The 14,262-nt window shown below is 47.3% G+C and overlaps 1 protein-coding gene across 5 annotated transcripts in view; it reads left to right on the top strand.

Annotated features, from left to right (window-relative positions):
- The first annotated feature begins 1,545 nt into the window (after positions 1-1,545).
- Positions 1,546-14,262, top strand: part of LOC139361342 (lysine-specific demethylase PHF2-like) — a 44,068-nt gene continuing 31,351 nt past the window's right edge. For 2 of the 5 annotated variants that reach the window (XM_071089972.1, XM_071089973.1), the window contains exons 1-3: positions 5,298-6,113; positions 7,261-7,299; positions 8,978-9,270. In XM_071089972.1, coding sequence (XP_070946073.1) covers positions 5,798-6,113; positions 7,261-7,299; positions 8,978-9,189 — 567 coding nt within the window. In that variant the 5' untranslated portion in view covers positions 5,298-5,797 and the 3' untranslated portion in view covers positions 9,190-9,270. Of the gene's footprint in view, positions 2,353-5,297; positions 6,114-7,159; positions 7,300-8,977; positions 9,271-14,262 lie in introns of those variants that run through there. The other 3 variants (XM_071089970.1, XM_071089971.1, XM_071089974.1) reach the window with 2 other exon arrangements.

The raw sequence follows: 14,262 nt of genomic DNA, 5'->3' as shown, positions 1-14,262 counted from the left end.
AGGAAGAGGGGCTAGAAAAGGCTTCTCCCAGTACCTGGGGCGGGGGTGTTGGGGGTCCATGCAGAGGGGCTGATTCTGTGGGATTCTTATTGAGGAGGAGGGAAGACTGGGCATGGTTTGAGCTGTGACAATAGCTCTGTGGCTGACCCTGGCCTGAGCCAGGATCCAGCCCCTGGTCTTGCCTGTGCTCAGCTTTGCCGCAGGTTTGCCTGAGTAGAGAGGGGGCTGTGGCCATCCGGTGGGCTTGCTGCACAATGCTGGTCAGGCAGCCTTGTGTACCGCAGCTGTAATGTTCACACTCACTGGGCCAGTGTTCTTTCTCACCTTCCCAGCCCCCGCATGGTGCATGCAGGATAACAGCTAATACAAGTGAGGGTGTGCCCAGTGTCAGGCATTTTTCTAAGTTCTTCCCATGTAGGAGCTCATTTCCTCCCTCCCACAGCTCTGAGAGGTGGCTCCTGCTCTGCCACCAAGGCCTGTGGTCATCTAATTACGCAGACGGGGCCTGGTTTGTCCCCTTGCCCTGTTCCTTCCACAGCTGTCCCTGAAGAAGCAGGGCAATGGTTCGTAGTTTGTATTGCTTCTATGTCTGTCTTTTTCCTCTTAATTTTTTTTTTGTGATGAAACTTTTTAAACACACACAAAATTAAAGAAACAATAAGCCCTCATGCAGCTAGCACTGGAAACAAAAACCAGCAGCCTTCAGCCGATTTTCTGCCTCCATACGTTTGTTTTCTTGTAGTATTTTAAAAGAAATTCTGGCCAGGCATGGTAGCTCATGCCTTTAATTCCAGCACTTTAGGAGGCTGAGGTGGCTGAATTTCTTGAGGCCAGGAGTTCGAGACTAGTCTGGCCAACAAGGCAAAACCCTGCCCCTTCTCAAAATAAAGAAATTAGCCGGTTGTAGTGGTGGCATCCATAGTCCCGACTCCTCGGGAGGCTGAGGCAGGAGAATTGCTTGAACCCGGGAGGTGGAGGTTGCAGTGAGCCAAGATTGCACCACTGCACTCTAGCCTGGGTGACAGAACAAGAGTCCATCTCAAAAAAAAAAATCTTTTTACATACACCATTTCACCCATAAAAATTCCAGTACATCGCTCACAGTTCCACCATTACACTCGATAATATTAACAGTAATTCCTCGGTGGCATATAAGACTCAGTTTAATTCTTCCCAGTTGCCTCAAAAATGCCTCTTTACATTTGGCAGTGGAATCCAAATGAGGCCCCCACATTGCATTTGCTTTTTATGTCCCTGGAGTCTCTTTTCTTCTGACAGTGACATTTCCTTCCATCTCATTGGTTTGTTGGAGAGGAGGCCATGGTTGGTCTTGCAGAATGTCTGACATCCAGGATTTTGTTGCCAGCGTCCCCAGTGGTGTCATTGAGCAGATCCTTTTGTCCCAGGTGTTTCCTATGAACTCGTGGTTAGAGGCTTGCTTGACTTGCCTTCAGGTTTTTGGCAGGACTCCCTCTGGGTGCGTGTGCTTCCATCCGTGGGGAGGCCTATCGTGCCTGGCCGCACTCTTGCAGTGATGCCAACAAGGCCAGTGGCCACGGCACACATCTCATCTGTCCACACTAACCCCATGGCCTTGCACTTTGTGGACAGAGCAGCCATGGAGAACTACTGTAAAGGGCTGCTGGCAATTCTGTGCTTTCTTCTGCCTCTTTCAGTCATGAGTCTTTTATAAAGAAATTTGCCTTCTCAGCTCGTCTGGCTATCCTGAACTTTTCTTTGTCAGCTACAGAGAAGGCTTTTCCCTTTATCAGTTTGCCAATTACCAGAGTCATGAATTGGTGCTGTACAAATGCGGGGGATTTGATAGCTTAATTTTTAAAAAGTAGGTATGTCTCATGAATTACTTGGAACATACACTGAAATGTATTTGTTGTTCATCTGAAATTCAGGTGGGCCAGGTGTCCTGTGTTTTCATTCGCTAATCTGGCCACCCTCACTGAGGCCTGTCACCTGGCTGCCTTGCAGTTATCACCAGGTCAGAGGGAGAGTGGTCAGGGTGCTTTGCTGAGCCAGAGGAAAAGCACGTGGATGAAGCTGGACGTTGGCACCCAGAGCCTTAGCATCCAGCCGCTGGCAACTCTGCTGTGTGTGACGGCAGCCAAGGGTATGTGTCCACTCTGCACATCCTGGCCTCAGGGAGGCTGTGCCAACTTCCCAGGGTGCTCGAGCTCCTCCCAGCACCTCCCCACGGCTGGAGCAGAGTGTGGATGTGACAGATGTCACCAAGCAGAAGGACTGCAAGATGAAGCTGAAGGAATTTGTGGAGTGTTACTACAGCACCAGCTGCAAGCGGGTCCTCAACACCACTAACCTAGAGTTCTCTGATACCCAGTGAGTGCCGCCACCCTGGGGCTGGGGTTGGGGCAGGGGTGCTGTGCCATCCTTGGCAGTCGCCTGAGAAGCACAGTTCGAAGGTCTCAGTCTGGAATACTGCACATGGCACACATGGATTTTTCCTGTTTCTCTCGCTCTTTTAAATTTTTTCCCTTTTTCCTTCCTTTTTTTTAAGGTTGGCCCACAGCTGTTTCTCTTTCAAAGTGTGAAGGTTTGAACAATTGTGAACAATTCAACATTCAACACAAGGTTTCAACACAAGGTTTGAATTCAACACAAGGTTTGAACATTGTGAACAATTCAAAAATAAGGAGCAAAAAGGCAAAGCCTCTTCTGACCTTGGCCAATCCCATCCTAGTCCTCAGAGAGAACATTGGTAATGGTGTGTAGTTTTTTCCAGAATGCACACACTTCATCACACACTCAGACACATCAATGACACACCCACTTATGGACACACAACATTCACACTCATGGACACACTCAACAGTCATGACACCAACTCATGGACATGCTCATGACACACTGATTCATGGACACTCGAACACGTTGACACATTCATGACACACGGACCCTCACATTCGCTTATGGACACACTTACTCATAGATGTCACACTCGCAGTCATGACACACTCATACCTACTCACAGACACCAACGCGTGGTGAACTCACACTCATGGACACACCAACACACTCCTGACCCATTGACAACACACCAACACTCACCCATGGACGTACTCATGCCACATTCATAGATACGACACACTATCAGACACATGGACACACTCATGACACTCAGCATTCAGCAACACAGGGTGCAAACACTCACGGACACACCAACACGCTCATGACACGTTCACAACACACCGACTCGCTCGCATGACATGGACTTGTGATACACTCACTCATGGACATTCACGGACACACCGTGGACACCTTCCTGATACACAGGCACTGACACAAACACAAAGGGACTCATGACACGCTTATGACACATTCTTGAAAGACTGAGACACTGACTCACTGCCACACTCACACTCCTAACATCCACATCCCTGGCACAGTTACCAACACCTGCACACACCCATGGAAAGGCCTGCACTCACACATGAGATTCTGTAGGGGGGGCTGTTGTGACTCACCTCCCTGCCTTCCAGGCAAAGTGGACTCCCCACAGATGTGTTTTGGTTGGCCCCATCCCCCTGAGTTTCTGGTGCTGGTTGTCATCAGCCCTGCGGTCACTGGGTGGGGCATCCTCTGTCATGGCTGATCTACACCAGCCTGGCTTCCCAGTGGCAGAGCTGCTGGCCCCGTACTTTGTGGCTCTGACCTTGTTCTCCCCCAGGGCTGCCAGCCTAGGGGTGGTCGGTGCCGGCCCTGGATCCACCCCTCACCCCCTCTCCATCAAATCTGCTGCCATCCAGCTGGCCCCTGGAAAAGATCCAGAACACTCACTCAGTGTAAGGCATGGGTGGCTAAGGATGGCTTCAGTCTGCATCATTTCCATCATCCCTACTTCCTGAAAGCACATAACACATGCAAAGGGGCAGGTAGGAATAAACAAAAGAATTATCTAAAACCACACTGAGAAAGATAATACAACACTGTGCCAAGAGCCACAAAAAGGTAATATGGCTGTGCATGGTGGCTCATGCCTATAATCCCAGCACTTTGGGAGGCTAAGGCAGGAGGATCACTTGAGGCCAGGAGTTTGCAACCAGCCTGGGCACCTGTCTTTAATTTTTTTTTTTTAAAAAAGGTAATGAGCATTCAGTATGGTTTGAGCTTCCTAACAGCAAAGGCAAAAAGGGAAATGGAGTGCGTTATGGTAACAGGGAAAGCAGTATGTATTGCTTGGTACCAAAAAACATAACTGAGTCATGTCTCCATCAACTTAATTTTCTTAAGTCATCTGAGAACTGAGGGGGTTCTCAGATGTCGGGATGATGGAGCTAGGGGGAGAGAGGGTACTTTGGCCTGTGGTTTTCCATTGGGCCTTTCAGGGCCATCCCTTTGCCTCCTGTGTCCACTGGCCCAGTCCGTGGACCATTAGAAGGTTGTTTGCAACTTTTATTGGTCACTGACCTATCAGAGCCTTCACATGAGCTTGGGTCAGGGCCATGGAGTGGGCTCTGCTTCATCATTAAGTCTGTCTCCTAGAATGTTGGCCAAGTAGGTAAGGTCAGGCCTGACCCCATGGGTTGTCTGGGGTAGCTCTTGGGGCCTGCTGCCTCACGGGGGCCCGCAATGACCAATGTACCCCTAGACCAGACAGATGCCTGCTGTGTGGCAGGTCTAAAGTGATGTGCCCACTGCTGGTCATTCAGACACATGTCACATCTGGACTCTTGCTCATGGTGACCTTGCGTGTCCATGGGGGCTTTAGGACCACCCCCCACCAACTCAGAGAAAGGTGTGGCCTGTACCTAAGCAAGCCAAGCAAGGAAAAGAAGGACATTTGAGGGTGTAGTGGGAGGCAGGGACAGCCTGGCCCCCATCGTGTGTGGTGTTTGAAAGACCCAGCTGGAGGTGGGTTGCAAGGGCCCTTGTGGCAGGGAACCCTCTCCTGTGGGCATCAAGGTGCCCAGATTGCTGAGTGTTCAGAAGTTGGCAGTGGGCAGGCATGGGGGCAATGAGGACTCCTGGAGGATGGAAAAGGGTGCTAGTTTGGAACCTGCTGGAGATGTAAAGGTGATGACTTTTTTTTTTTTTTTTGAGGTGGAGGCTCACTCTGTCACCCAGGCTGGAGGGCGATAGGGTGATCTCAGCTCACAGCAACCTCTGCCTCCTGGATTCAAGTGATTCTCCTGCCTCAGCCTCCCGAGTACCTGGGATTACAGGCACGCCACCATGCCCAGCTAGTTTTTGTATCTTTAGTAGGGACAGGGTTTCAGCATGTTGGCCAGGCTGGTTTCGAACTCCTGACGTTGTGATCTGTCCACTGCAGCCTCCCAAAGTGCTGATACTACAGGTGTGAGTCACCGTGCCTGGCCTAGTTTGATGTTTTTGATAAAATGTAGTGCATTTTATCCAGGACAGTTTACACTTCATTGAATCGAAGGCTTTGCATTTCCCTCTCTTCCCTGGATATGAGTCGGCTGGATTTGACTGTGATCTGACAAGGCTAGGGGTCGCAGGTGCCCTGTTGTCAGCTCTGAGGAGCAGTGGCTGTTATCCAGGTGACACCAGAGGTGCCTGGACTGAGTGTGAGAAATGATATCTACGCTGCAGCTCTGCTTGCCACAGTCACATGCACATGGCCAATCCGGACTCACTTTCCAGTTTGCAGGAAAGGAGGCTCCTTCTCAGGGGTGGATGGTTTTGGGGCCTTCTCATTGTCTTCTGGGAGTGGAGGCCAGCATCAGACCCAGTCTCCCGCCAGGGCCACAGCCAGTGCCTGGGCTCATTCCGCCCTCTGTAATCCTGTTTGCTCCTCTGTGAAATGACAGCTGTGACGCGTGGCCTGCAGGTGGTGAGAGTGTGGGACGCACCTCACAGAGCATGTTTCCCACTCCAGGGGACATCAGAAAGGGAGTCTCAGGTTCCCTCTCTACCTTCCTCTCCCACCCCCAGGATGCCCAGCTTCGTGGAGCCACCTAACATCATGAAGAAACTGCCCTGGGTAGAAAACTACTGGCTAGACGATATATTGCTGGCCAAGCCCAAAGTGACCCAGTACTACCTGATCTGCATGAAGGAAAGCTACACCAACTTCCACATCGACTCGGGGCACCTCTGCCTGATACCGCGTGTTCAAAGTAAGCCACGCCCCTTGGAACACCTCAGCTGTGCTGTGGCCATGACCCATCTGCAAGATTGTCTGCAGTCCCACGAGCCCTGACTGTGGCCAAGATGCCACTCCCCAGAGGGCCCTCGGACCATCCATCCCTGGGACAGGAGGCCATGGAGACATCCCTGGATGGAGGGGCGGGGGTGCATGTGGGATCAGATAAGCGCACAAATGTCTCATTTTTCTAATGGGATTCAGGCTCAATAACCATTGGATGAGGCCGCTGGGTGACTGTGCACTTAGAGGAGAAAGGGGGGTGTTGTGAGGACATCCTGAAAGAGGGGTGAGCCATAGCTAGGGCCCCGCACAGGACCTAGCGGGCAGGATGAGGGCATCTGAGCAGACGGGGATGGCTAGGAGCCTCACCATCGAGGCCGAGAGAGGGAAGCTAGAAAAGCCAGAAGAAAAATGAAAAATAGCAAAAGAAACAAAGGAAACCTTAAGCTGCGGGCTCCCCTAGCTGCTCACTGAGCTTCTCCAGACCCGCTGGGGCTGTAGCTGGGGGCGGGTGGGTATGCTTATCCCACCTCTGGGAGGCCTTGAGGAAGTCACTGGGGCACCCTCAGAACCTGCCTTGGCTCCACTGCCGTAGGACAGGGGTCTCTCTGCTCCCGGTGCAGAACCCCTCCTGGGGCCAGGCATAAGACCACCTGGAACACAGTGGCATCATTTGACCCAGCCTGGGATCCAAGTGGTTCTCAAGAGTGGAGCTACCTGGAATTCTTTTGACAGCCAGTTGCAGCTTTATTTGCAACCTAGGCATCCACGCCATTTGTAGTGCCTCAAAACAATGTAATGTGGGATTATGGGCTTTAGCCCTTGATTATGCTGGGGGCCCAGATACCCAGAATCTTCCTAACACGCACACTTCTGAATTGCGAAGCCCCTGTGTCCTCAGTGGTGCAGACGGGAGTCGTGGACCTGAACAGGGTACTTTTCACATTAGGACCTATCACTTGCACCCCCACCCTTTGTACTGTCATGGGCGGTTCTGCCAACAGGCTCTCTTGGCAGGGGGAGAGAACCTTCTGTCTCATCAGGCCAGCCTCAGCCAACATCTGTGTGAGTGCTGGCGGTCTGCCTCTAACCACAGCGAGATGTTCTTTGCCCACCAGGTCGACAAATGCAGGGCCAGACCCTCTTCATTCCCTCAGGTGAGTGCTGGCAGCTTTGGGGACTGTGTCCTAGGGCTTGCAGGCCCTCATCAAGGTTACTGGCCTCTCAGGCCGTGTCCCCACCATGGGGTCTCTTGGCATCCCTGGCATGCCTGCTCCCTTGTCCAGAACTTAATGCCATCCCAGCCCAGTCCCTGCAGAGGGGCCAGCAGTGGGGCTTGTGCTGTCTGCTCAGCATGGGCAGTCATCACCACTGAGGACACCTTGGAGCTGCACAGCCAGTCAGGCCCCTTCACAGCCTGGCTGGGCTCACTGTGACTGAGCCCACGGCTGGAGACCCAGCTCAGAGAGCCTTGTGTGGGAACAGCAGCCACGACATCAGAACCAGTGAGGGAAGAGGGTGCTAGCTGCTCATTAAGTCAATATTAGGGGACATTTTGAGTCTGTGCTGAAGGAGAAAGCCCGTCGTGAGCCACTTTGTGCCCCTAGATGATGTTAGAACAAATCCCAGATATTCTGCCGTTTCAATAAATATTCCACTATTTCTGAAGGACTTCCTTTCCTTCTAAAATAACATAGCTACAATACTGTTCCCACATCTTGAAAAAATGAACAATTAACAGCAATTCCCTAGTATCATCAAATAGCCAATTGGTGTTCAGATTTTCACATTGTTTTATAGGGTTTTTTTTTTCTCATTTTAAGTAAGTATCAAACTGAGGCCCTCACACTTTAATGATTTATAAGCTTCAGAATCTTCTGTCATCTATGAGTCCCTCCTCCTTCCATCAGTTTCCTCACAGTCACAGCTATTTAGGAAAGAGCTGTGGATTTCCCAGGGTCTGGCCCAAGCTGTCTCCAAGGATAACCTGGGATCCAGTCCCAACTCTGGTGGTGATGTAGCTGCCCCGGTCTTGTCTCCTGGCCCTGAGTGTGGTTGGGAGGCCGGGGGAGCTGGACATAGGCTGGAGCTTCCTCTCTCTGTCTGAGTACTGCCCTCATGTGGCCTGAGCGAGTCCCCTCAGCTCTGGGCCTCGGTTTCCCTGTCTGTGTGGTGCAGGGCTGGACTGACTAGTCTGTGCTGCCTGAGATGCAGTCTCTCCCCAACTCCCTTCCATGGAGCCTAGGGTGGGGCTAGGACCAGAGAGCTGCTCCCAGGGAGGCCCCAGGCTGCTGGTGAAGCTGCAGCGGTGGACAGGGCACCAAGGCACAGGCGGGCAGGAGCTGGAGCCTAAGCTGGGCCTGGAAAGGCCTGTGCTGGTCTCTGCTGCTCCCTGATCTGGAGCCATGAGAAGCCCCTTCATGGGAGCCAGGTGAGGTGCCAGCCACTCCTCTCTCTCTCCCAGACAGGATCTATGTCACACTCACCCCTGTGGACTGCCTGGCCCTCACAGGACATTTTCTCCACAGCCTGAACGTGGAGATGCAGAGGAGGTAGTGCCTTGTGTGCTGTCTGCCCTCAGGCTCCGTAGGATAGGGTCCTCCCTCTAGCTGGGTCGGTGCCGGACACCTCGGGCTGAGTACTGGCTCACCCCCCCTGTGGGTGACCTGGACATGACCGTCAGCCTTGATGGGCCTCTTCGTGATGTGGAGGGAAGGAGGAGGTGGGCTCTGGGGTCGTGCAGGCCGGCTCCTCGAGTCATCTGGCTGCTGGACGGTCATAGTTGCCCTTGGTGGGGTTGGGGTTGCTTAAAAGGCTGCTCCTTTCTCTTCTCAGGCACTGACAGAGCTCTCATGGGCCCCAAGGCCTGCAGCCACCCAGGGGCAATTGTCGCCTCGTCCACCTCAGCTATGCAGGGCCCAATGGGGAAGCCTGAGCTGGCGTGCCTGGGACCTGGATCCACCCCCAGCATCACCTGCTTGATGGTCAGTGCACTGAAAGCGGCTATTTGGTGGCTTCCAGAGCATATGAAGTGTAACGGATGTTGAAACTGGGCAGTCTGACTCAGTTTCCCAACTTCAAAACTGCCTGCTGGTATATGGAAAAGCACCTGCTGGAGGCGTTCAAAGGTACTGGTCACTGCAGGGTGGGCGTCCAAGCCTGGGGCTCTTGACTGTGGGGGCGGCCAGACCTAGCTCAGGGCTGATTGTCTGGGTGTGAGTGCCGCCTTCGTGTGGCCTGAGTCGGTCTCCTTGGCACTCAACCTTCTGGGCCTCAGTTTCTCCATCTATATAATGCAGGACCAGATTGAGCAGGCTGGGCCTCTCCTGATTGGACTGTCCCTTGTTTTAGAAAACACTGGGTTGTTGGTTGAGAGTGGTGAGTGTGCATGGCCTTGGTGCAGGTATTGATCACAGCTGCTCCACCCTCCATTCTTGCCTCGATTGGGAAGGCGGGGCCCTGGCTCTGTCGCCAGCTGAGGAGAGGGTGTGAGTGGGCTCTGGGTCCACTTAGGATCCCTCAGGGCTGTGGCAGCTGGACTGTGAGGCAGGCTTGTGGCTCGCTCCCAGTCCTCTGTGGAGGCACTGTGGCATCTCTTGGCCGCCCCTTCTATTGCAGGTCCTGCCTGGCCACACCCTCAGAGATGAGAGCAGATGACTCTTGGCAGCCACTACCCTGTTCAGGTCTCCAGACTCTGCCCAGCAGCATGAGGGAACCTGCAGGAAGATTTGCATTTATGTGTGATTTCCTTTCTCAGTGTGCCCTTCACCGGAAGTTGCTCTTAGTTACTCTTTTTTGGTTCTGATAGCAGCCAAGAGCTCTTTTATCCAGAATCCTTTGCATTCTGGCCCTAGTTTGAGAAGGAAAAATGGTCATTAGTCATGGCTTGCCAGGTTTCAGTAAGATTTTCTTATTGCTCCCTAAATGTGGAGCAGTACAAATAAGGTTCAATCTTTGTTATTTAGGGAATATACTACTTTGGAGACTGACTAAACTCCTGTAGCAACAAGACACCAAAATATAATGTCTTAAGAAGCACTTTATTTCTCTCTTGAGTAACAGTGTGCAGTTGAGGGATCCAGGGCCGGTGGGAGTCTCTGTTCCATGTCTTCTCCTAGACACCCATCTTTAGTGGCTCTTACTCCCATGCATGCTCAACATAAGGTCTCTATTCCTGGTTCCATGGGAACTGCAACGGTGTTATTTTCCAGGCAACTTCAAAGGGGCGAGGAAGTGTAGGCAAATTTGATCTTTAAAATGGTGACTAAATAGTAGTGTGGCTATAGAATTTATTGTCCAAACCCGAGCAACTTTGAGGGGAGAAGGGGAGTGCTAAACATACTTACATACTTTTTGAAATATTTATTATCAGCAATTTATTTTTATTGTATCGGCAGATCTAAAAAATTGTTCTGAAGAAAATTATAAAATAGTTTTAAAAATAGCTTATTTTCGTATGCCTACTGCCATAGAAAAGGAAACTGTTGGCTGCGTTGTGTGCATCCAGAGAGAGTTAAGAATGGAGAGACTGGTTATATTACTGGACATCATTTAGATACAAGCTTCTGTCACAGTGAGAACCCTTCTTGCTGTGCCCACACAGATGTCTCATGTACTGTGAGAGGAAATCAGGGGAGAATCTGGAAGCACAGAAACCTTCAGGGCCTACCTTAATGCAACCATTAATAAGGTAGTTAAACATGAAAAATTCTGGGAAAAATCCTAAACTAGGATGACAGAAGGACTGATAGGAAACCTAGTTTTTAGTTGGATAATCGTATATCCTGATAAATATCAAAGAACAATTCTAAAAGAACAAGAAGGTGAGAGCTAAACTTGTGTCATCAGAATTCATTGTAAATATTAAAGACATATGTGAACTTTGAAACTTTAACAGTCTTGACATAAATGTAGAGGAATATAATTATGATGTAATAAATAGTGTTTTCTTTATAATGTTTTTAATATTCAGGACATTTATTTCTGTGTATTATGTGAAATAAGTGTAACTTTCTTTAAAGGTAAAAATTTCAAGCCCCAAGCCCTGTTACTTAAGTCAGGATGATGAGAATGATTCAACACAAACATTGAGTAACTATCCAAATTGAATATGAAGAATTGTGTGGCAGTTATAAGCATACCTAAATCATGAAACTGGATTTAAGAAATGTTGGTGTGTAGCAAAGGGTAATTCAAATAGTAGAGAAATCTGGGAAACTTCAAATTTTGGGAGGAGGTAAGGACGATAAGGAGGACAAGAATTATCTAGGGAGGCTGGAGAAAAACTAAGAGAATATGGTGTCTGAAGAAAAAAATATTTCAAGGAACAGTGATCATGATGTCAAAGGAGTAGATTGAAGACACTGTTGCTAAGTATAATATAGCAGGATACCTTACACTTAGAACTGTATTCTTTGTTTATATATAAATATATGGCCAATGTATAAGTAGTTACTTGTATTCATCACCTTCATAACTGTCCCAGTGTAGAAGCAGAAGAAAATACGCCTGAATGAAATAGGTTCAAGAGCGAATGGGAGTAGAGTAATTGAACACAAAGATTAGACATAAACTGCTAAAAAAGAGGGGAAATCGGGTTCCAGATGGAGGCCAACTGGGATAAAGTTGTTTTTTTTTTTTCACATTAAATGACATAATTTTATTTTCTTGTTTTTTTATGTGAAGAACTTGGTAGAGGAATTACACAATTTCAGATGCAGAAGAAGAGTATTGTTGGAATGATAGGCATGAGTAGATAACAGGTGTGATGGTTAATACTGAGTGTCACCTTGATTAGGTTGAAGGATGCAAAGTATCATTCCTGGATGTGTCTGTGAGGGTGTCACGAAGGGAGGTTAACAGTTGAGTCAGTGAATTGGGAGATGCAGACCCACCGTCAGTCTGCGCGGGCACCCTCTAATCAGCTGCCAGCACAGCTAGGATAAAAGGCAGAGGAACATGGAAGGGCTAGACTGGCTAAGTCTTCTGGCCTCCATCCTTCTCCCATGCTGGATGCTTCCTGCCCTCCAACATCAAACTCCAAGTTCTTCAGCGTTTGGACTCTTGAACCTTCCTCAGTGGTTTGCCAGGGGCTCTTGGGTCTTGGGCCACAGACTGAAGGCTGCACTGTTGGCTTCCCTACTTTTGAGGTTTTGGTACTTGGACTGGCTCTTACAGATGACCTATCTTGGAACTTCACTTTGTGATTGTGTGAGTCAATACTCTTTAAAACTCATATATATATACACACAATATATATGTATATAATATAATATATATAATATATATTTATATATTTATTTATACTATTAGTCCTGTCCTTCTAGAGAATCCTGACTAATAAAACAAGTGGGCAAGCCTTAGTCACAGTAAGAGGAGTGAACATTATTTAGAAGCAAAGACAGTTCGCCCATATGGAAATGAGATGTAACAGAATGTAGGTATGGATATATGAAGGTGAGCAGCTGTAGCGACTGGAGATTTTGAAGTTCTTGTCAAATTATTACTTTTTTACAAGTGAAATAGAAAATAAAGTCATCAACAAAGTAAAAATGAAAGCGGAAAAAATAAACATGAACTGTGACTCTGGGAAAGGATGAGAGTGAATGGAGCAGGGAATATTATTTTTTTCTGGGAAATATAAAGACATGAGCTTTGAGATCATGAATTTCAGTTGAAACAAATCAACCTGATTTATGACTTGATGGGTCATTACTTTTTAATGCTGAATACTATTTCATTATTTGGATATATTACAGTTTATCCATTTACCTAATTAAGGATACCTTGGTTACTCCCAAGTTTGGCAATTTTTAATTAAGTTGCTATAAACATTCTTGTGAAGGTTTTTGGGTGGATGTGCTGTCACCTTCTTTGGGTAAATACCAAGGAGCATGATTGCTAGATTTTATGATAAGAGTTTTGCTTTGTTTTGTGAAAAGTTAGACGAACTGTCTTCCAAAGTGGTGTAACATTTGCATTCCTACCAGCATCACCAGCATTTGGTACTGTCTGCCTTTCATATTCTTCAGGCTCCATCTTCATAATTTTTTTTGCACTTACTTCTAAAATAAAAGTCATTTCATTCCCTGCTTCATTTCTTAAACATCCTTTAATGAGTACCTTAAAGTCAGAAATCCCCAGAAATTGAAAGTGTCAACTGTATATTGAGAGCTAAAGACTGCAAAGGAGTGATACCAAATTGGTGATTATTTAAAACCTCAGTTGAAAAATTCTAATAGCTAAAGAAGAGTTATGATATTTTCATACATATTTCTTTCTCTTTTACATGTGTAAACTTAAGATAATCTGGAGTATTGTGTTCTTGGGAAAATCAGAGCTCTTCAAAAAAATTATTGTTCATAATTAGAAATTTAGACCTAACATTTTCATGGTAATTCAACTAGAGTAAACTTAGCTAAACAGAGCCATTTATTGGCCTGTTGTACATATTGTTTTAGACATATATATTAGATAATAAAATACTGAAGGAGAATAAAAGAATATGAAACTACTTTGAGAAAGTATCTAAGAAAATAAGCTATTTGTGGCCTTTCTACTACCTATACTCAATTTAGAAGAATAATAGGGTAATATACATCATTGATCGGTAAACTCAACTTGCTAAGAAGCATAAAAATATAGGTAGGAGATTTCAGTGAAGAATATTAACATTCATTAACAAGTTCATAAGATCAAATGCTTAAAACCAGAATACTTCAGTATCCCAAAATTTTAAAGGATTTTTTTTGTGTGCATTTTGTTTTGCTTTGTTTCTTGCCAGTAGCCTTCTCCTTATTAATATGAGAGTAAAAGGCCAGTGAAAATTCATATGAATAATTTTATAAACAGACATTTTATAGAGTTAAATATTGATGTTCCTAATTTATTATTGTAAATTGTTCACCAAAAATGAAAAATTTAAAAAGGGTAAATTTGAAAAGAAGGAAATATTAAGGGAAGTAGAATAAGTAAAGTTTACCTAAGTCATAACTTAGATTAAAAATATTTGCAATCAGTAGGATTTCCTGGGACATTTCCCAACAGGGACAAAATGGCTATACAGTGTGGATAGTAAGAATGGTTACTGCCTGCTTGTGTACCTTTTGGAAAGTACAATA

The sequence above is a fragment of the Macaca nemestrina genome, unplaced genomic scaffold (genome assembly GCF_043159975.1).
Source record: "Macaca nemestrina isolate mMacNem1 unplaced genomic scaffold, mMacNem.hap1 Scaffold_44, whole genome shotgun sequence".
NCBI lineage: Eukaryota > Metazoa > Chordata > Mammalia > Primates > Cercopithecidae > Macaca > Macaca nemestrina.
This window is presented reverse-complemented; position numbering and strand designations above follow the sequence as displayed.